At 36.7% G+C, this 22,589-nt stretch overlaps 2 protein-coding genes across 2 annotated transcripts in view; one reads left to right on the top strand and one right to left on the bottom strand.

Moving 5' to 3' along the window:
- The first annotated feature begins 1,059 nt into the window (after window positions 1-1,059).
- kiaa0930 (uncharacterized protein KIAA0930 homolog) overlaps window positions 1,060-22,589 on the top strand; it is a 29,624-nt gene continuing 8,094 nt past the window's right edge. Inside the window, exons 1-2 of the mRNA XM_027151466.2 lie at window positions 1,060-1,426; window positions 13,410-13,558. Of these exons, the coding sequence (XP_027007267.1) occupies window positions 1,282-1,426; window positions 13,410-13,558 (294 nt within the window). The 5' untranslated portion in view covers window positions 1,060-1,281. The remainder of the gene's footprint in view (window positions 1,427-13,409; window positions 13,559-22,589) is intronic.
- On the bottom strand, window positions 15,309-17,733 carry LOC113645702 (microfibril-associated glycoprotein 4-like). Its single transcript, XM_027151467.2, has 5 exons — window positions 17,574-17,733; window positions 17,162-17,350; window positions 16,606-16,702; window positions 16,244-16,426; window positions 15,309-16,127 (listed from the first exon to the last, which is right to left on the bottom strand). Exons 1-5 carry the CDS (start codon window positions 17,577-17,579, stop codon window positions 15,838-15,840), a joined length of 765 nt encoding a protein of 254 aa, XP_027007268.1. The 5' UTR covers window positions 17,580-17,733; the 3' UTR covers window positions 15,309-15,837.

Below are 22,589 nucleotides of genomic sequence, written 5' to 3'. Positions count from 1 at the left end.
ACCATGGTTATCTCATCGATCTAATTTTGCTTTAGGTATCTGAGTCACATGTTCTCAAATGTTTCTACAGTGCAAGTTTAATTAGTAATGAAAAGCAATTTAGCTTTCTTACTATTTGAATATCTTTTTTCACTGGTGTTGCCTTTGACCTTGCTTGTTCTCTTCTTCTTGCCTTGCTCTCAGTAAACCCATCCTCTGTGACTCATTTTTACAAAGATATATAAAGGGTTTTGGGTAAAAGACCACTGCAGAGTCTGCTTTGCCAAAGGGCTCAGTAAATGTGAAAGCACATGAGCATCAATTTGAAGACTAAAATGAGTAATAGTCCACTGAAAAATAATGATAGACTGACATAATGAGGGATAGATCTCCTATTAGCTGGTCGTTATCTAATATTATCAAAAAAACAAACAAACAAGAATATATATATATATATATATATATATATATATATATATATATATATATATATATATATATATATATATATATCACACAGTAATAAATAAGCACAGTAATATGCAAACTTCTCACTAATGCTGTTGTGGATGGAGTGAAAATCTTTCTTTGATTGGTGGAGGTTATTATAACAGCTGGAAATACATCTGGAATGAGATATGCATATATGGTTGGGGTGCACAAACGTTTGGCTATACAGTATATACAGGCTATACATATATCTACATCTATATGTGCCCTATAGGCAGGCTTTTTGGATTTAGTCTGAGTAATAAAACTGGCTGTAGGGAAAAAACAATCTTTATTATTATTATTTTATCTGCACTTTTAAGAGACACGTCCCCTTTAAAGGTCTCTCCGTTGCCCTGCGTTACAGGAAGTCGGGTGTTTCCCAGTCGTCTATGATTTTATAACATACCAGTTTTTTGATAGAGACCACCCCTACATCCTGATTGGCTAGTACGGTAAAGAAGCTTGTCGATTGGTCTTGGGTATTGTTCGTTATAAGTCTACCCAATCAAGCGCATCAGACATGACGCGATTAACCAATCGCAACAGAAGAGGCGGGTTTATTGCAATACGGTTGGGAAAAACATGCTGTCAACTGAGCTTTTGTGTTGAAGAAGTCGGAAGTGAGAAGAGGACGCTTGTGGTTTACAGCGCGCTATAAAACTGAAGTGTCATCCCGCATCCGTGATATGACAGCAGGCGTGTAACGTCCTTCTCACCGCTGAAATTAACAGGATATCTGCTGTGGTTAATCCAGGTCGCTTTGGTTGTGTTTTCTGTGGCTGTATAGACTGTCATGAGATCAGTTTGGGCATGGCGTCCTTCCAGAGTTACTGTAAGGCGGCGGGAGCAGCGGAGGATGAGAACGGAGAACCGGACCAGTCTCTGCAGCACATGCTGAAGGCCATCGCAGACGAACGGAACCGACTAAATGTTCGGCAGGAGATCAGCGGGCTCGGTGAGTCCTTACTCAGAGAGTGTGTCATGTCATGTCATGTCATGTCATGTTATGTTATGTATCATAGAGTATGTCATGTCATGCATCATAGAGCATGACATGACATACTCTATGATACATGACATGACATGTATCATAGAGTATGTCATGTCATGTATCATAGAGCATGTCATGTATCATAGAGCATGTCATGTATCATAGAGCATGTCATGTATATAAATATATACCAAATTGCTCTATCGTATCATATATCAAAGAGATTATCAAGTCATGTCATATCATAGAGTATGTCATCTGTCATAGAGTATATCACGTCATGTCATGTATCATAGAGTATATTATGTCATGTATCATAGAGTATATCATGTCATGTTATGTCATGTATTATAGAGTATGTCATGTCATATATATAAACATATATCAAATTGCTCTATCTTATCATATAGTATATCATGCCATGTTATGTCATGTATCATAGAGTATATCATCTCATGTCATGTCATGTCATATCATATATCATAGAGTATATCATGTCATGTTTTATATATAATATATATCAAATTGCTCTATCTTATCATATATCATATATCTCTATTATGCCATATAATTTCTCTTACTGCTCTGTCAGATCATACTGCTGTGGATGCATCTTCATTCAGGCCTTCCTCAAACTCTTAAACTTTGTCATATTAAAGATGAGATTATACCACTTTCTTTATTCAATCTCCTTCTACTGTTATATCATATAGCTGATATGATCCTCCAAAGATGTTATACTCCATCATGATCATATTCTGGCTGCTTCATTCATATCATGACCTTATATTTCTGAAGCCTCGTGACGTATACATTTCACTATCAGTCAGAACATACAGGTCAGTATTGTAATACTGATGATATGACAGCCATCTGAGGCTTCTTAATCATAATCCTGTCATACCACTGATGACTCTTTGTCACATTATGATTCAAATGCATACTCAATCACAAGATCCTGAGAGTGCCTTCCTAATCATATCCTGCTTCTGATACCTTAATACCATCCAGCAACCACTGTGCTTTGAAGCAGAAAGGACACAGTTCACTTTAGCTACTTCTTCCTAATAAATAACTGCCCTATAGTTCTTTATTTAATGATATCATGGCATTTTAGCTCACTGTGTATCAGCCATGGTGTAAGAGGTTATAGCAGAGACAGACGAGGACTAGAAGGGATAATTAGTAAATACGAAATTATAGCTAATTGGAAAAGTAAGTTGTATAATTTTTGTTGTCTGATGCTTTGAGCTCACAAAATTGTCATTAGATCTTATAATACAACAAAAAAGGCTATAAAATGTTCTGGCTGAATTTTAGATTATGTGTTATTACAAGATCTGGCATCCAGCCTGCAAACCTATTTACCATTTTTATTGTATTTGTATCCCACTTCACAGACCAGGTGTGTAATATGACATTGAAGGATAAATTATCATATGAAGGGAACATTTACTCTGAAGTCCTTTTCAGTGTTGTAAGGCACAAGCATATGAATAAACCTTTAAAAATGGACCATCCTTAGCATGTGTCCCGGTGGAGTGACGCTTGTTCGCAAAGTCGTTTTTTTGTAGGCCAAGTATCTTTTTATCATGCAGCTGAGGCATGAGCACTTCTTCATTTTTATGCTATATTATGCAAGGAAATGTTATACAGACAGTCCAGAGTCAGAGACACAAGCTGTGTTAATGACACAAAAGAAGGGAGATCAGATGGGGAACATCTGAACTGGGGAACTGATTACAACTAATAATCAAACTAAAAAGCATACAAACAAAAACACAACACCAAATTCAGGAACACAACGGGATTAACTAGAGATAGCTAGACTCTAGTAACATGTTTGTGTGAACAGACACCACGGTTCACATCAAAAATATTAGCCAGTGATTTTCTGCCTGTCTGTCAACAGTGAAAACATGAGATCGTTCATCAACAGAGACATTATCAGGAGAGGATAAACACTATGGTTTCTTTCATAAAATCACCCCTTCAACTACTTGGTTATGTTGAATGCATTGTTGAATTATTTCTAAACTGTTGAATGCAGCTGTTTATCACAGCAGCTCTGAAAATATAGTGCTGGCTGTAATTTTAGATCACGGGTTTATATTTTTATATTATCGAATATATTATTATTTCTGTATTAACAAGTCATTGTGATAGATATATATATATATATATATATATATATATATATATATATATATATATATATATATATATATATATATATATATATAATTTATCTATGTATCTAATATATATAAATATATCATATAGTATATTTTTAATATATATATACATATATATTAATTATATCACGAGCTTCAACTCAAATAGTGAAACTCGTGTATTATATAAATTCATTACACACTGTATCAACTGTAGCCACCCAAATTCTCTCGGTTGGTTGTGCATCTTTTTCTTCCACTCAACTTCCTGTTAACATGCTTTAATATAGCACGCTGTGAACAGCCAGCTTCTTTGGCAATGAATGTATGTGGCTTACCCTCCTTGTGAAGGGTGTCAACGATTGTCTTCTGACTGTCAGATCAGCAGACTTCCCCATGATTGTGTAGCCTAGTGAAACAAATTGAGAATCCATTTTGATGGCTCAGGAAAACTTTGTAGGTGTTTCGAGTTGATTAGCTGATTGGCATGTCAACTTATTCTAATTTTTTGAGAGTGAATTGGTGGGTTTTTGTTAAATGTGAACCAAAATCATCACAATTAAAAGTACTAAAGACTTAAACTACTTCAGTCTGTGTGTACTGAATACTACTACTGAATATACTACACCAGTTTCATTATTTGAGTTAAATTACTGAAATAAATAAACTTGTATGATTGACTACATGTATTTATATATACATATATTACCAGGCGCTACTGGTAATAGACAGTAAATGTCTCACCATTTGAGTCTTTTTGAAGTTTATGCCTTATTGTTTCTCCTATTAGGCAGTCGTGGCCTAATGGTTAGAGAGTCTGACTCCTAACTTGAAGGTCGGGGGTTTGAGTCTCGGGCCGGCCAAGACTGAGGTGCCCTTGAGCAAGGCACCGAATCCCCCCAACTGCTCCCCGGGCGCCGCAGCATAAATGGCTGCCCACTGCTCCGGGTGTGTGTTCACGGTGTGTATGTGTGTTCACTGCTGTGTGTGTGCACTTTGGATGGGTCAACTGCAGAGAACGAATTCTGAGTATGGGTCACCGTACTTAGCCGTATGTCACGTCACATATATATATATGAGAGTGAGAGAGAGACATTTTGAGAATTTGCTTTAATAGGTCTCACTATTAACCTATTGAAAATTACTTAATTTTAATTAAGTAATAAAAATTAAATTAAAGTAATTAAAATTGCATAATTAATTATTTAATTATTTAGTTATATAGTTTGCAAATTGTCGATTTTTTTTTTGATAACAAAATACACACAAAGACTTTTTCCTTACTTGGTGTACACTTTTTTGTTCCGCATGACAAGTTTGTTGGGCTTCCACCACATCTGCAGAGTAGCAATGTTTTAAAAGTCACTTTAAAGAGGGAAGCGTGAGCGTGTCAATAACCACAAGTAATAAGAACTTTCCAACAAATTCTTGCTGTACATTCTGTTTCATACAGTTTAGAAACATTGGCCAAGGTTTATATGAAAGTATATTTATTTCCAATCCAATTAGGATTAATTTCTAATATCCAATTAAATTCCTTGAAAAGAAGACAGGTATACAGTATGTTGCATCCTAATGCAATTATTGTCCTCTGATTCTGCACTAAAAAGGAAGTGTGTCTGGATCTTGCTTACATGTAACGTTTATTCAGAATGCAGTTTGGAATAACCTTTCCAAACCAAATGTACATATTTCATTTTTCCCAGCATTATTGTTTATTTCGTTATAGTTGATTTGACTGTAGTTGCCAGCTGTTGTATTCAGCTGGTCTGTTTGCACAGAGGCTCAGCACACAGGGCTGGTTGTACGTCAGGCATTCTGTACAAAACACCACAGTCTCTTCAGGAGGCTGGACTGAAAGAATGGCTCTGTCTGTGTGGTAACTCACTTCAGTTGACCAAGAAGCGACATTGTGCAGCATGCACTTGAAGAACACTTATTAAACAGCACACAGCTGTATACTCTTAAGAATCTATACGTACCTGTAATAATCTATGATGTAGAGAATATAGGACATTTTTGTTTTCGTTGGGTTTAAATGTCAACATTGTGAAACTCACCGGCTTACTATTATTCCTAATCAGAAAAAAACAGGTCTAGATTCATAATCTACTGGAGCCACAAAGACACACACATCAGTATTTTAGTCTCCGGTAAACAAGTTACAAATGTAGAACAAGGACACACCGTGCCACTGATGCAAAGCCCCATGGGACATATGTGACCCCCGACTCTCCTCATGTTCTCCAACACCTGTGCTTGTCCCATATGTGTGTTACCACTGTATAAGACCTAATGAAGTTTGTTGGAGTAGAGTTTCAGTGAAAACTAGAAAATGTGATGCTGCAGTGTGACGGATGTATGAAACACAAATGTGGACATGTTCTTTACAGCAGAGCAGTTCAAATTAATAAAAGAGAAGAAGTATCAGCTTAAGCTGACTCTGAATATGGGGAACTTTCTCAGCGCAATAACTGACATTACTTTTTGGACTTAAGTCAGCAGCATTTATAGTAAGATAATGAGTTAATTAGTTTGTTTTTTACTTACAAGCCATTTCCCTAAAGTGTTTAACTTCTAAAATGTTGTTTTTAGCTCTGTGGTTTAGAAGTCTTTGCCTGTTGTGAGTGCTGTCATTGAGCCTGATACATTTCTGGCACTGTTTGGCTTTAGAAGGCCATATGGTTTTACAGGACTAGGCCTTCGCTCCTACTGAGAGGTCCTTCTGGCTTTCAACACAGGGAGTCATTTACCAGCCAAACTGTACTTTACCAGGCACAGGAAAAGGAAATGATTCATAGAATGATCTAGTCATGATTATCAAATTAATATATGATACTATATAATGTATAAATTATGGGTTGCATTCTGTTGTTTGTTATTGTGATTTCATTCAGTTCAACTGAGTTCAGTTTATATAACAGTCTAATGGAAACCTGGCAAATGACCCTGTCTGAGTCAAGCTATTAGCACTGTGTGAACCTAGTTTGTTCTGGTTTTGTGCTTTAATCAAGCTGCCAGTGCATCTTTACTCATTGGGTCATTGGAGTTTTAGACAGCCTAATGGAAGTTGGACTGAACATGACTATGAAATGTACCAGGGTAAAAGTTCTGCAGAGGAAAGTGCATCAGATGGTTTGTGAGCTGCACTGCTGAGCAGTTGCTGGTTTGCTTCTCCTCTATGACCTTTACTCAGGAATTAACAGCAGCGAGGAACGGTAAAATTAAAAAATAAATAAATAAATAACGATTACCCAGAAGTGCAAAACTTCTTAACAAAAAAAAAAAAATCACAACACAACAGCAATATCAGAAACACATCAAAATTAGCTCACAACATAAAATCCTTATTTGCTGCTGGTTGGGAAAGCTGTATGACTATCACACACAAACTTAACAAATTGTTATTGTATATATATATATATGGTATATTGTTCATGCCTTTTGATACAAATAGACGAATACAGACGCATCAGTAGATTCATGTAGGCATCCGTCAGCTCACCATTTTTTTGTTGTGCCTCAGATTGACATGAACACTTTCATGTAGCTCCATATTCATCTAGAACCAAACCGAAACCTGCAGTGAGTCTCTCTCTTTATTATATTACACTCACACTCACCTAGGATGAAGTTCTCTAATATACCTCCTTTCTTGTGTGTTGCGGTTTGTCAGCTGAAGGAACTTGTTTTCCCTTCTGACTGCTGCTGACCTCTTTAATACATTTAAAAATGCACAAAAAGAACACTTGAGGCCCAAAAAAGAATTAAATTCCCAGAGAAAAGAAGTAAATTCATGTGCCCATACTGGATTTGGTGGCAAACTTGATTACGTCACCAGCTCTGCTGTCGGCTATGGAAATGAGTTTTAAGTCCTGACTTGATAAATGAGGTTTAAATCTCCAAGAAGCCCAAAAAAAACCAGAACATGTGTATTTTAAATGAGGTTCGGAGCTATTATTAGACCAGTACTTCAGTCAACATTGTCTGGTGCAATACATCATTCTGGCTCTAGTCTTTTAGTTCTTCTTCTATGTTCCCATCATTAAAAAGGCGAGATTAGCTTAAAATAAATCTCTGTTGCGTGGCTTACAATCTCACTTCTGCGACTTCATGTCAAAAGTTCCTTGTTGTTCTTTAGTCATGATGTTTATCACTCACGATGTTGTATACTCACTCTTATGGTGTAAAACTATTTTTGTATCAGATGTGTGTGTTTGTGATGAGTTTAGACTCATGTTTTATTTCCTGCTTCGTAGTCATTAGAATCATTTCCTTAATACTGATGGCTAATACGTCTACTGAATCGACCGTAAGAGCAGGCTGTAAGAGATATTGTTAAATGCAATCCTGTGAAAAATCAGTCATAGTCCAAAGTGTTAACTTACTTGTTGTTTGTCAGGTCAAATGAATCAGACAAATGATTCCACTTATCTGTGTTCTGTGCTTAAAACCCCATAGTTGATTAGAAACAGCAACATCAGCATTGTAAACAGGCCAAACCTGTTTCGACTTTCATCAATCTCCAGTCTCTACAGTTGTGATTTATGATTGTTAATCTTTGTTTTCACCACATCTTATCCCAAAAAAAAATCCCAGTAAATAATTATTGGAAAATGGACCTTGCTATGTTCATCACATAAAAGTCCAGAATCCTTTGCTTCTGAAGTATTTTAAACATAAAGTAAATATTCTTCATATTTAAGATTCAAGTGTTAACTGCTGTGTGCAGAAGGTCAGATTTTCCTCATGCTTAATCTCTAATAGTGAAATACGTGATCATACGACGCTCTGATGGATTTGATCTAAAATCGATCATAAGGTTTTGACCAAACTTGTCCATGCCAGCTTGCCTGCAGGCTGTACACTCAGTGAACTCTGAAATTCGTGGAAATATTTGAAAGATTCTACTTTTTATTCAGGTTGTGCACAGTAAAATAATTTGTGATGAACATTGTTGTATTGATTTCAAATGGAATGCAGAATAGAAGTATTTTCACCAGCGCTCACAGACTTTGGACTGCACTGTGTATTTAATCTGTGTTCTGAAAATCTGCCCTGTCGTGTTTTAGAGGAGAAACGCAAGAGACAGAGAAAGCTTACTACTCCTTTATTTCTGCTCTCGTCGTTGGCAGAGCTGTCTGACCTCAGCGGCTCACTGCAGCACACACGCTGGGAATAGTACACTGAGAGGAGGATGATGAAGACTAATGTTTTAAAGTACTGAGTGGCCTTGAATCACCCTGTGACTTTCTGCCCTGCTAATGCTAAAGCATGGATTCTTAGAAACAGCAGAATCACCATACATTTCGTTGATTCCATATGAGCTCATCACTCTGATAGAACCACAATAATGAAAGATTTCTAATTATTCCTTATATATGATCTGTATTTAATAAAGCTAAATAAACGTGCATATGACAGTAGATAAACACAGTGTGCATTGGACCGTGGAAAATTGGTAATACATTTAAAAAGTGGTTTAACTTATAAGAAATAAGACTTTCCTGCAGAGTTGCTTCCTAAACCACGCCCCAACCTGGAGGCGGAGCTTTCTGAATTGACAGGTACCATGATTTGTAAGTAACTTTGCCAGCTATTGTAATACATGTTCCTACATTTGTAGTTCTACTGCCTCACAGCTCCAGGCTCCACCACCGATGCCAGCTTTGGGTTCCTGTCTTTGTGGAGTTTTGCATGTTCTATAAACTGTGTGTTCTTGTAGATTTCCTCTACATTCTCTGATTTCCATCCAATTCTCAAAAACACGCTGATAGGTGAACAGGCTTTGCTTAATGACTTGTAGATGTGAATGAGTGTGTGAATGTGCGTGCATGGTACATAAAATAGACTGGTGTCACCCCAGGGGTATATTCCTGCTACACACTCAGTATTTCCTGGATAAACTTCCTGGATTCACTGAGACCCTGAGCAGGTCAACACAGAATGTGAGTTGGGAATACGCCCTGGAAGGAAATAGTAATAAAGTAGGAAAGAAAATGATGGCAAAAAAGATATAAATATACTTAACAATACTCTGTGCAAAGGTGATTCAGGGCTGTGTGTGTTTTGGTGCATCTCTCAGATGGTTACATGCTGTGCTGCCAAATTACTGTGTTCCTTCTGTTCTCCTGAACAGTTTCTTGTTAGTGTCTTTCTCTCTCTCTCTCTCTCTCTCTCTCTCTCTCTCTCTCTCTCTCTCTGGCACTCAAGTAAAGGCCTCTGTTATAATCTCATTATTGTGAGTGTACTTCAGTGATGTCCTCTTTGTTCTCCCCTAACATTCGTGGTCGGAGGAAGGAGGAAGGGGAGGAGAGAGAAGAGATAAGAGAGAGAGAGAGAGAGAGAGAGCGAGAGAGCGAGCGAGAGAGAGCCAAAAGAGAGAGAGAGTAGAACAAGAAACGAAGAGAGAGAAGAGAAACAGAGAGACAGAGAGAGAAAGCGAGAGAGAGAGTAGAAAAGAAAGAGAAGAGAGAAAGAGAGATAAAGAGGAGCGAGAGAAGGAGAGCGAGAAGAAAGAGAGAGAGAATGAGAGAGCGAGAGAGAGTGAGCGATAGAAAGAGAGAGAGAGAGAGATAGAGAGAGAGAGAAAAAAGAAAGATATAGAGAAGAGAATAGAGAGAGAGAGAGGAGAGAGAGAGAGAGACAGTAAGAGAGAGTTATAGAAAAAAGAAAGAGAGAGAGAAAGAGAGAGAGAGAGAGACAGGAGAGAGAGGAGAAGGAGAGAGAGAGAGAGAAGAGAGAGAGAGAGAGAAAGGAAAGAGAGCGCGAGATAGCGAGAGAGCGGAGAGAGATTCTCTCTCTCTCTCTCTCTCTCTCTCTCTCAATCTCTCTCTCTCTCTCTCTCTCTCTCTCTCTCTCTCTCTCTCTCTCTCTCTCTCTCTCTCTCAATCTCCCTCTCTCTGCCCCCCCCCCTTACCCCCTCCCTCTTCTTTGCAGAATGGATGGGTGTAATTACAGAATTTCGATATTGTATCTTTGCTGGAGTGACCGTGACTAAATCACCCTGTGGATGGCCTGTATAAGCCTTATGTGATGTCATACTTATCATAATAATTAGCAGAGACAACAGTATTAAAACTTTTAAAACTGTAACACCAAACTCAAGTACAAACAATTACAAACACGTACAGACATCATTCTATTTCTGAAGCAGTCTAGGAGTATATACTACATAAAGTTTTAGTGTTGCACAGTCATAAACACTATGTGCCTCAAGCTTCCGCTAACATTTACCCAAATCAAGGTCACTCTATCAAGCCTAGCTGGAACTCATCCAGAGGTCGTCTCATCTCCCCACAGCCACAGTCACAGCCACAGCAACAAAACGCTTCTTTTAATGAGACATGAAAAAGTATTGATCGTCTCTCTCTCTCTCTCCTCTCACTTAAGAGCAGAATATGGAGAACTTTATGTTCAGGGTGAATCATCCATTTTTATTCTATTTTTAATGTTGAATGTCTTTTCAAATGTTCTACTGTTTTATGGAGACTGTTTGATTTTTCTGCTCTCGTCTCCTAAGCTTTCAGTGTTCTTCAGTCTCTTAAACTGACATTTCACATCAATCATTTAGATGTTATGAAAGTGTGTATGTGTGTGTGTGTGTGTGTGTGTGTGTGTGTGTGTGTGTGTGTGTGTGTGTGTGTGTGTGTGTGTGTGTGCGCACACATGCATTATGCTTTTACCATCTCAGAACTCTCGAGAGGCTCCTGCAATGTTAAAGGCAGCATTGATTTGTTGACTTTGTACCTTTGTACAATGTAGGATGCTTTATTTTCGTGTAGAAGAAGACGATCCCGCATCCTGAAATAAACTTCTTCTCCAAAGATGATTTGATGTTATACTGAAACCATTCTTGCTTAGATCTCTGTAAGCACCTTCAGCTGAACTCTGTAACACTATGCATCATTCAAGGGAACACAAAGTTAACTTAGAAAATGTCAAAATTGGGTCCAGGGTGTTAGCACATTTTTTTGGGGTCCAGGTAGTTAGCACATTTTATATACATTTTGATGCTCTTTTTTTGATTGCCATCAGTTATGATGTTTGCAGCATGTGGCAATTTGTTTACTGTTCCAGGGAAAAGTGCAGTACCTTACCTTACCTTAGAAAGCTTCACCATATCAGTTTCTATTGTGAAATAGCAACACAGGGTATATTTGAAGATATTTCAGAAGACGTGGTTCTTGCGGTAGGGTTAGGGTTTAGTATGAGTAGGTACACTATATCCTATGCTGTACTGGATGACTCTGACTTCCAGAGATTTCATTATGTTTTTTCTAGGATTTCTGTGCTCTTTAGAGACTGGAGAATACATCAACAGCATCAAAAACTTTAGTTCATGCTATACTAAGCAAATTTACATGTATGTAATTATAGCATCTTGTAGTTAGTGTTTGTTAAGCAGGCTTCAACAATTCATCAGAAAAGTTCCTAGCATGGTATTTATTCTTTAAAAGGCAGTCTAACGTTCCCATATTATCCGTACAAGTCAAAGTCAGTAGTATTAATGTCAGTTTTTTTCCATAATTATGTACATTCCCTTCCACAAAATGTGTTTGCTCTCAAATCAGTCCATGCTTTACTGTGATTTCTGAGTTGTATTTGTTTTTTTCATCAACATCTTTTAACTTTAAGGCAGTTGCTTGCTGTCTCAGTCTCACTGATCCCAGGAAGTCAATTGTTCGTATGGGTGAATTCCCAAGAATCAGGATTTCACTTCCTTGTTTAGTTTCCTTTTTGGTTCCTGTTTTGTCAGCAAGTTTTTTTAGGACATCCCTGAGAACTCTTTCTTGTTCTTTCTTTCTTTCTTTCTTTCTTTCTTTCTTTCTTTCTTTCTTTCTTTCTTTCTTTCTTTCTTTCTTTCTTTCTTTCTTTCTTTCTTTCTTTCTTTCTTTCTTTCTTTCTTTCTTTCTTTCTTTCTTTCTTTCTTTCTTTCTTTCTTTCTTTCTAATAGCACGTTGTAGAGGGAGACGTATGCAGAAATGCACAAATGCTTTCATTTCATACATACACTGGATCTCAACCTGTTATTCACGTGCAGGCCTTAAATACAGTACATTTATTGGATTATTATACAGTACACCTAGTGGATTATTTAGATGAGCCATGAACACATCTAGTTTAAATTCATGAATCATCTTGCAAGTTCAGATTTAAAAAGATGGAACAATGATTATTAACGTCAAGTGCTTGGATTATTATAAAGGTCTGAGATTCACTTCACTAAGTGGATTTAACACAGTAACAAACTTGTCTCTAAAGACTGAAGTTTATGCAATGAGAGTAAATTCATCTAATAATTCACATGACTGTAGCTTCAAATTTGGTAAATACATGCAGATATATGATTTTTTTATTGTATGTTTAAAAACAAGAACTGTCTCAAATTATAAAGGGAACTAAGGTTCTGGCTACTTCCTACTTAAATGGGTGCGGACTGGAGTAGTTTTCAGTCAATTGTGACACTTTCCAGTCACCATGCTATTACTGATTGCCACCAGTCACAATATTTCGAATTTGCCATGCGTGCCAGATTTGCCATACGTCGTGTGATTTATTATTTATTTATTGTTCTTCAATAGAAAAGTCAGAAATTCACTTCAGTGAGCGTATTTTCTCTCTTTCAGTCTTTTCCCTAAATCTTAGTTAATATATGTGCTTAGATGTATAAGGATGGATAAGGGTGTGTGCCAAATGCTGTAAATGTAAAATGTCAAAATACTATGGAAAACATAGCGTTGCTTTTTCTTGTGTTTCTTTGTGTTTCCAAGGATGTTTTAAAGATGACCGAATTGTGTTTTGGACATGGATGTTCTCCACATACTTCATGGAGAAGTGGTCACCACGTCAGGACGACATGCTGTTCTATGTGCGGCGGAAGCCCGCGTACGCTAGCGCTGACAACACAGAAGGGAAAAAGGTAAGAAAAAGCTTCAAACTGCCCTCCAATGACACTTGTAATTAAAGATTGCAAAGTAAGCTGTATTATAAAGTAGGTTTGTTTAGAAAAGCTTTGTTTAGTCCATTTACTGTAACTACACACAGAGCACAGAATTTCCCCGCATACCACTATTACTGACGCACAACCCGCTAAACCCTGGATGTAATATGATGTAAATACAGACGCTGCAAAATGAAAAACAGAGGAACGGGGAGAAAGTGTCGAGGGGTGAGGAGAAGATTCGGGCGAAAGAAAACGGCAGAAGTTTGTGATAATTTCAAACTAAAACTCCGTACAGTGTGTTTCCTGAACTGGCGTGATACAACAGTACAAGTTCAATACTTCAACATCTCATCCAAAAACACTCAGACCTCGCATCAAGTCCACCGAGCAGAGTCGACACAAGGGAACGTTAGCTTTCACATTTAAACTAAATCATTATGATTACTAGTTGAAATGAAAAATTGATTTTGATTGAAGTTACATGTAGTGTCTTGTTAAGCCCGTAAGTGAATATGGTGGCTAGTTATATGATGTCCCTAATGTCATTCATGTTTATAATCTCACTCTGTCACACACACACACACACACACACACACACAGCTGCAAATATTGCAGAGTGGCTTTAAGACATTCTTGCCATTTGACATTCCACCAGAGAATGTAACATGCCTATTAAATGCACTTGAGTTTAGTTTTCACATTATTGTATGCAATTTCAGCAATACATTTTTTTTATTTTTATTCAAATTTTATTTTAAAAATAAAAATGATATTCAAGTTTTTTATTTTAAGAGACCGCATTTTCTCTTGCATATTCAGTATTTCTCTTTAATAAAGAAAAACGTACGTCTTTACCGATTACTGTATTAATAGATGAGATAACATCGATAGGTGTGAAGATCAGCATGATAAAGTACATACAGAATATTATTACCAAAAAAAATATATCAGTCCTTATTATTCTTGGAATCAAGTTATATAGCATATAAGATCATACACGACTGAACATGAAATGACAGCGATCAGATTTATTAATATTGATTTGTATTTAGTGCTTTTTATTATTTATTTTTAGAGGAATTCATTACTAGGAGCAAATATCTTGAATGAATGAATTTTGCAAGGAAAGCAGTAAAACATAACATACCTTATTTAAAGCTGTACAGAAGCTTGTTTAGGAAGTGAAACAAATCCTTTAATTCTCCTATACAGTACTGCTTTTTCCAAGCTAGCTAATGTACTTATAAATACATAAATAAGGTAGCATCATAAAGTGAGTGCATATACACGTGTGCTTTCCATGGCCACTATGTAAACTGGGGAAAGATAACATGTTAAATAACATATTCCATGATGCCCTGGACTAAATAGGTTATTCATACCTGTACACTGGAAATAAGGAATATGTAGTCGGTCAGATTAACCCTTGTGTTATGTTTACTCTGTGGAACATTTGGTACTGTTGGGATCAAAATAGTCCTTGAAATTATTGGGTTTTAAAAGCATTACAGAAAACAAATACATTACATTACATTAGACCTATTGTCTTTATCTCAGTCTCATACAATATAGATAACATTTGTGATTAATATCTGCAATCACTAGATCACATTTAACAATGACGGTCTCATTCAGTTTTGTGCTAAAGTTATCATTTGTGTAACAAAATCCACTATAATAAAGACCTTGGTGACATAAATCTAAAAAAAATTGAAGTGGAACAATGTTTTAATTAAAAGTTTATTATTTTCCAATGATTTATTCAGTACAGATGATGAACAAGGGTACAAGCATTGGAAACAAAAGACTATTGCCGTCACAAGCTCTCATACATAAACAGAAAAACACTTTTAATAAAAATATAAAACGTGTCAATTTGACCCAATCAGCACACGGGGGTTAAGAAAACATATTATGTATAGTTTCATATATTTATAGTTTGAAAAAAAAGTGTTTTCATTGCTTAAACTACATTTAAATAAGTTTGAAATGACAAGATTAATGTAAAGCAATTACATTGCGAAATCTCACAAGGATGTTAGCACTGATGGAAACTATAACTATAGTGTTACATGATAGAATAGTGCAGTAGTAAAATTCTAAGCTAAGGTGTGAGCTTGGTGTTCAGATTTATTCAGGGTTTTGAAAGTATGTCATCGAATCATGTTAGATGCACAAAAAAGATTTCTGTTGTTTTTCAGTGTCCAAAAACTATATATTCTTACTCATGCTTGTACTTATTTATGGATCCCTAGTTAGTACAGCAGGGATTTCTTCTTCCTCTTTTTGACCTGGAGTTTAGCCAGATTTACTGGTCTCATCATCATCGATACACTCTTTACCGAGGTAAAGCCTTTCCAAGCCCTCCAGTTTAGACCAATTTTCAAGTCTTGACCCCATGAATAGAGTCCATTTAAGTTGGAGTTGTAGCAGGAGTTGTACCAGAATGCTCCCACATAGGAAACAGCACAATTTCCTTCATATAAATCCTGATCTTTGTCGAAGGTTGAGAACTTTGATCCGCTGTGGTATGACAAGGAATCCCCTACAAAGCACAAGGATAATGCAATGCAAACATATGATTATTGGTGATATCTGTTAATGATTTATCACTATCATACATTTTGTGCTCTCCAATGAACTCATCAGCTCATGACTTACCTGCACCACCATCTTCAAAATCAGACACGTGCAGTTTGTAGCCGTCCAGTTCTGCATTAATAGCCATTGGAGAAATGCCAAAGGATTTGTATTTTGCATAGACCTTAGTTCCTTGAAAGTCCTCTAAGTCTACTCGTAGCTCATAGTTCTTCTTTAGCGTGAGAAGATGGATTGTCTCAAGTCCTAAAATCATGCATTGATAACAATAAGATACTATATTGTGATGGACTATAAAATAATTTGTCCAAAGCTTTATGAAAGCTACAGGTCAATGATTCATGTGCAGATTTATTTATTTATTTGTATTTATTTGTTTATTATTTATTTATTTGTTTGTTTTAACACTGCAGTCAGTACTTTACCCAGCCAGTATTCTCCACCTGCATGCCCAAAGCCAGTCTTGTACTGATCCCATCCTCTGTAGAAGTTCACAGTACCATCCATTCTTCTCTGGAACACCTGATGGAATAAACAATAGTCTAAAATATTCACTAGTAGTTACAAAGTTTAGAAGTCAAAGTTATGAACTTAATAAAAACCTGTTGGAATTAACCAGTGGGTATTTGTTGCTTTACTACATCATTTATTTTGCATAGAACTGAGAAAATACCAATTTTCTTGTCATATCCTGTTGCTTCGTCGCACATTGAATCACTGTTAGGTTACAACATTACAACACATAAAACAAAATAGAGAAAACAATGAAATTATATTTATACCAATAAATGAAGTAATCGGTAGCAAATAAAAATATCCGCTTACGCTTTTGTACTCTGAAAAATATTTTCATTTTGTCTTATTCTATTCCCACTGATGCCGATTGCACTGTGAAATATCAAGCCAATGTATCCATATTATGCCACACAATGCACTGTGTTAAAAAAAAAAATCAATAACCAATAAATCACTGTTACTCACAGTCCATTTTCCTCCATCAGTGTTCATGTCACAGTACACATAGCGGCCAGAGTTGGGTCCAGCGGGATAGATCATGTATACTCCACTAGTCCAAGAACTGTCATTATAAATGTCTGCACAGTCTAGAGGCTGGAACATCAGGCTTTTAGACTGAACCCTCACACTCATCCATAAAACCACTAATAGGATCTTGAACAAATGTTGCATGAAAAAAAAATAATTAAATGACCAAACTTAACATTCTGAAATCAACCTGAATTAAAAGGGGTTTGATAAACAACACACATATCATAGCACTAGCCTTCTTCATTCCATTAGTTCATACTGCACCAAAGCACCTTGCTGAATTTTAGGGATTTTTTTAGTCTGTCACACAATTCATTCTGTATAGTATAATATGAAAAACTCTTACCCTCATTGTGATAGATGATCTCAAAACAACCTGTGAAATGTAAACTATTTGCTGTTGTTTAGTCGGAGCTGTTCACAGCATTGCATAGAGACGTGACCTCTGTTCAGTCAATATACACTTTTATTATTGTGCAATTTTTGTTTTTTCCACACTTTAGCCACTCTGGGAATTTCCAAATTCCTAATCTGGATTGCACAGACTGAATACATTTATATATAATAACGTACAGCAGAACTGAAAATGCTGTTCAGAAGATATTTTCACCTTATAATGGATTTCCTGACATTAAATTCATTTTTTCAGGAAACTTTTTCCACTGAAACTAAGTCCTTATAATACACATAATCATGGATAATCTTGTAATCTCTTAATCTTAATCCTAATCTCTCAATCTCTTGGAGCTATGATTTGTTCCACCAGTACACCAGTGACTGTTAACCGAGGTGACATCCCCAGTACCAGTAAAAAATTTGTTGACAAAACAAGTAATCAGTTCTTAAAGCTCAGGCTGAACTTAAACTCATCCAGCAACCCAATAGGCCTTACTGACCTCTGCCCACTGATACACTGCTTCATTATATCTGGGTGTTTGGACAGAAGACCTTAGAACACTCTGAACACTCTGCAAACTCACATCACTGCATTATTTGTTTTTGTCTAAACATACTGATCCAGGACTACCAAAAGAAAAACACTGCTTAAAAACATGTCAATAAAAAATGAGCAGTGAAATTAGTGTTCAATAAACTACCACGTGTGTGAGCACATCAGTCCTGCGAGCACTGAAATACACACACGTTCTTTTCCCCCACTCACCTGCGGCGTAAAACATTCCTAGCTGAAATAATTTATAATCTGATATAAACTACTGACCAATGTGTGTTTTCAATGCAATGTCTGCACCATCATCCCCTGCTTCAATGTGGTTTAATAATTACCCAAATAAGGAGATTCTGTTACCACCACAGACCTAAATCTACTTAATAATTAATGATTAAGGATTTACACACATTCAGCCTTATTTATCAAGTTGGAAACGAAAGGATTTATTCATTAATCGCTCATTTACATGAGACAAAAAAAAACCCAGTTCTGAAAACAATGAAGATCATTTCATATTAATGACATTAATGGAAGGAACATTAATGTGAAAAAAGATTAAGAAAGAAAAAAAAAAGACAAAATAAATCTATAAATTAGAGCTATAATACTAATCACAGATATAATGCCACTGCATAAAGGGAGGGAGAGGTGTAATGACTGGATGCATGGAAACCATTATCAGAGCCAACACTAGGTTACTGAGAAGAGACCGATCTGCCGTGTCTCCAGCTATGTGCCATGTTCTCGCTAGTGTGCCGATACGTCCTCCGACACACAATTGGGAACGTTTTCATGTCTACATTTTCATGTCAAGCTATTTTCTTTTTTCTAATTAATTCACGTTGAATTTATCTTTTCTGCAATTTGGCTCAAAATGTTGGCCTTTTTATTGGGTTGTCATGCTGTTAAATAATATACTGTACATTTTTATCTATATCAAAAAAAAGAAAGAAAGAAATGAGTCAGAATAACTTCGTGTTGTTGCTTTAAGAAGTTGTTTGCCATTTAATTGTCATTTTAGTGCTGTGAGCTTTGCCTTTTATGGAGCTTTGTGTTCATATTACTAAATACAAATCTGCTCTGTTCCATCTAAGGGAGTTTTTCCTCACCACAGTCACCTCAGTCACCTCAGGCTTGCTCATTGGGGATAAATACAAACACATTTATATATAAGTCTAATACTAATCTTGAATTTTTGTATTATATTGATCTTTGTATAATATTGAAGTGTTTTATTATGTTTCTTATGTTCCGTAAAGCTGCTTTGAGACAATGTCCATTGTTAAAAGCGCTATACAAATACATTTGGATTGAACTGAATTATGTTGTGTTGTGCATACACATGCAAGTGTGAAGTCATTCAGCATTTATGAAACTTCTGTAAATCAGCAGAAATATTTCATTTTAGCTGGCTTGCGTAAACCTTTATACACATCTTTACTAAAAGGTTCATAAACAAGGTCCAGTATCTGGGTTTTAATTCTAGGTCAGTATTAGTTCCATTTTATTTTTTTATGTATTATCTTGAGTAGCATGCATACTGCAAGCAGTGTCTCATAAGTGCTTAATCAGTTTAATTTCCCCAATACCTTTGTTTGAAATGGCCATGTATCCTAGTTCTGAGTCACTTCTCTTACATGTGGACAATTCATCTTAACTGCATACATGCATGAAAAATGTTGCAGTTTTATAACACTCACTAAGCTAATGATGCCATTTATATGACACAAATACCCCGAAAGCTGTCAGAGCTGAGCTCCAGCCCTGATCCTACAGCTTTGTTTTTTTTTTTCTTCTGCTGTCTGAAGAGCAGACATTAATTCAATTACCTGAAAGATGACATAGAGGCAAGAGATACTTTCGCTTTGTCCATCTCTGACCTATGCTCATGCTGTCTCTGCCCTTTTTTCCTCCTTTCTTTGTCCTTTGTATTATCAGTGTACTCTCTCTCTCTCTCTTCTCTCTCTCTCTTCTCTCTCTCTCTCTCTCTGTACCTCTCTGTCCTTCTGTGCCTGAATTTGCATTTAAATTAAACATAGCACACAGGTACATTAATGAAGTTCTTCCTGTCTGTCTGTTTTGTCTCTTTAGTGTTGAAATTCAAAGGCTCTCTTTCACAGTCTTCTATTATTAAATAGGGTTTTTAATGGAAAAGGCAGCCAGGTGCATTTGCTAATGAAGCACATGCATTTGTTATTAGTCTGATTTAGTGCTGCAGAGGGAAAAAATCTCGCTGTCATATCGGCCCTCATCACGGATAGAAGAGCATATAAGAGCTGTTAATACAAAAATGTTACAGGGGTCACGATGGCTATAGGAACGATCTAGCTGAATGAGAGAGATGACACAAATCAGTTCTCTTCCATTTTTTATTTGGACAGCAGCTTTACAGAAATCCTGATGACAATTGCAAACCACAGACAACTGAGTCAAAGAAAACTCCCTGACATGAAGAAAAAACATTGAGAGGAACCAGACTTACAACTCATCCTCTACTAGGTGATACCAGATTATGAATCATTATAGTAATAATTGCTGTATAATGTTCAAATCATGTCCAGTATGTTTATATTTTTAATGATGGAATATGTAAAGTCTTTTCTACAAATCTTTTGATGCATGTGAGACTGTCCCGATGAGGAAATGATGAGCGTTTGATGAAAGTGCAAATCATTAGGTATTTATTTATATTTAGGCTGTCAGTTTTAAAAAGAAAGGAAGCCGATGTTATTCGGAAGAAAAAAAACTCCTTGCTGTTATATCATATAGTTTGTAAGATTCCAGTTCATGTTCCTTTCGATGTCATATGCTGTGTCTAATCAGCTATAAGCACCCTGGGCTGTTCAATAAGGTGTCTAATCAGCTATAAGCACCCTGGGCTGTTCAATAAGGTGTCTAATCAGCTATAAGCACCCTGGGCTGTTCAATAAGGACCAACAGTTCATGTTGAGGTAATATTTCTGATTTGCTCACTGTGTTTATTGGTTTTGTTATTGAGCTTTTGGTTTTTCAATGTTTTTCACACATTGGCCATTATTCAATTCAGTTTAATTCAAATTTATTTGTATAGCGCTTTTAGCAACGCACATTATCTCAAAGCAGTTTAATTAATACTTTATATTTAAACATGTTTGTATTTATCCCCAAAGAGCAAGCCTGAGGTGTCTGTGGCGACTGCGGGGAGGAAAAACTCCCTTAGATAGAAGAGGAACAATCCTTGAGAGAAACCAGACTCAAAAGGGAACCTCATTTGGGTGACACTGAGGGATGTGATTATACTGCAGCCATTTTTTTTTACATTTTCAAAGTCTGATCCAAAGATTTGTAGACCTCTCCGACTAGACAGCTCAGATGAATGAGCTGAATGCAACAACACAGTGGTTTGATTTTGTGGTGTGAATTTGTTTTGAGCACAGCGTTATTAGACACTATATAAAAGGCACTCGGTCATTGCGGCATGTTGCTGTATAGGGAAATGCCTCTGAAATGCCAGCGTCTCCGCATGGCCAACTACTTTCTTTCTCCTTGTTAAGGCCATGGCAATCATCACAGTGTGGGAGTGGTACTCCGAGCCTTTCCCAGCAATTAGCACACATTGGTCTAATTTCCTCAAATTGATCCTGGGTCACTCAGACTGAGAAAATCTGTCTGCAACAGATCGTGAAAGAATGTCAAATGTACTCTGTTCTCATCAATAATATCTATAGTCTAGTTTATGGTCTCATTGGTTCTTTTGTTTATCCATTCGTTTCTATCTGCCTGGATCGGGTTTTTGTGCAGTGCACCTTGGGGAGAAGCTATGAATGTCAGCAGCATTGTTCACAGTATACATTAGGAATTACTTTGTAGGCTTGATTTTATCTTTAGCTACCAGTGAGGCTTTCTGTTTTCTCAAAGGAGAAGGGAATCATGCTGCAAATACAGATTGTGGGATTTGGCGAGATGTTCGTCTGGGCTGGGTGCAAATATCTGGACTGATAATAGATCGTAGAATTATTTCTGTAATTAAAAATCATCTGTTATTTTCAGTAGTAGTAGTAGTAGTATTGCAGGTCTGTAAATACATTTAATACATCAAGGCAGGATAAACCCTGGACGGAGTGACAACCCATCGCAGGGCACACACACACACACACTCTCATTCACTCACACATTACGGACAATTTTTCCAGAGATGCCAATCAACCTACCATGCATGTCTTTGGACCGGGGGAGGAAACTGGAGCACACACAAGGCGGAGTCGGGAATCGAACCCTGACCCTGGAGGTGTGAGGCGAACGTGCTACCCACTAAGCCACCATGCCCCCACATTTTTTTGTCGAAGTTTCCATCTAAAATAATAATAAAAAGAAAAGCTTTGGAGAACAATGCCTCTGCACCACACATACATTTATACATCTATACAACTATTT

Source organism: Tachysurus fulvidraco, chromosome 19 (assembly GCF_022655615.1).
Source record: "Tachysurus fulvidraco isolate hzauxx_2018 chromosome 19, HZAU_PFXX_2.0, whole genome shotgun sequence".
Lineage (NCBI taxonomy): Eukaryota > Metazoa > Chordata > Actinopteri > Siluriformes > Bagridae > Tachysurus > Tachysurus fulvidraco.
The sequence above is the reverse complement of the archived record's forward strand: the minus strand, read 5'-3'. Positions and strand labels throughout refer to the sequence as shown.

Excerpts from the sequence above, each read along its gene's own strand:
- LOC113645702 (XM_027151467.2), bottom strand. Across the intron at positions 16,427-16,605 it reads AGGTGGAGAATACTGGCTGG|GACTTGAGACAATCCATCTT; the intron begins GTAAAGTACTGA and ends GCATGATTTTAG. Across the intron at positions 16,128-16,243 it reads TTTTGAAGATGGTGGTGCAG|GGGATTCCTTGTCATACCAC; the intron begins GTAAGTCATGAG and ends TGTGCTTTGTAG.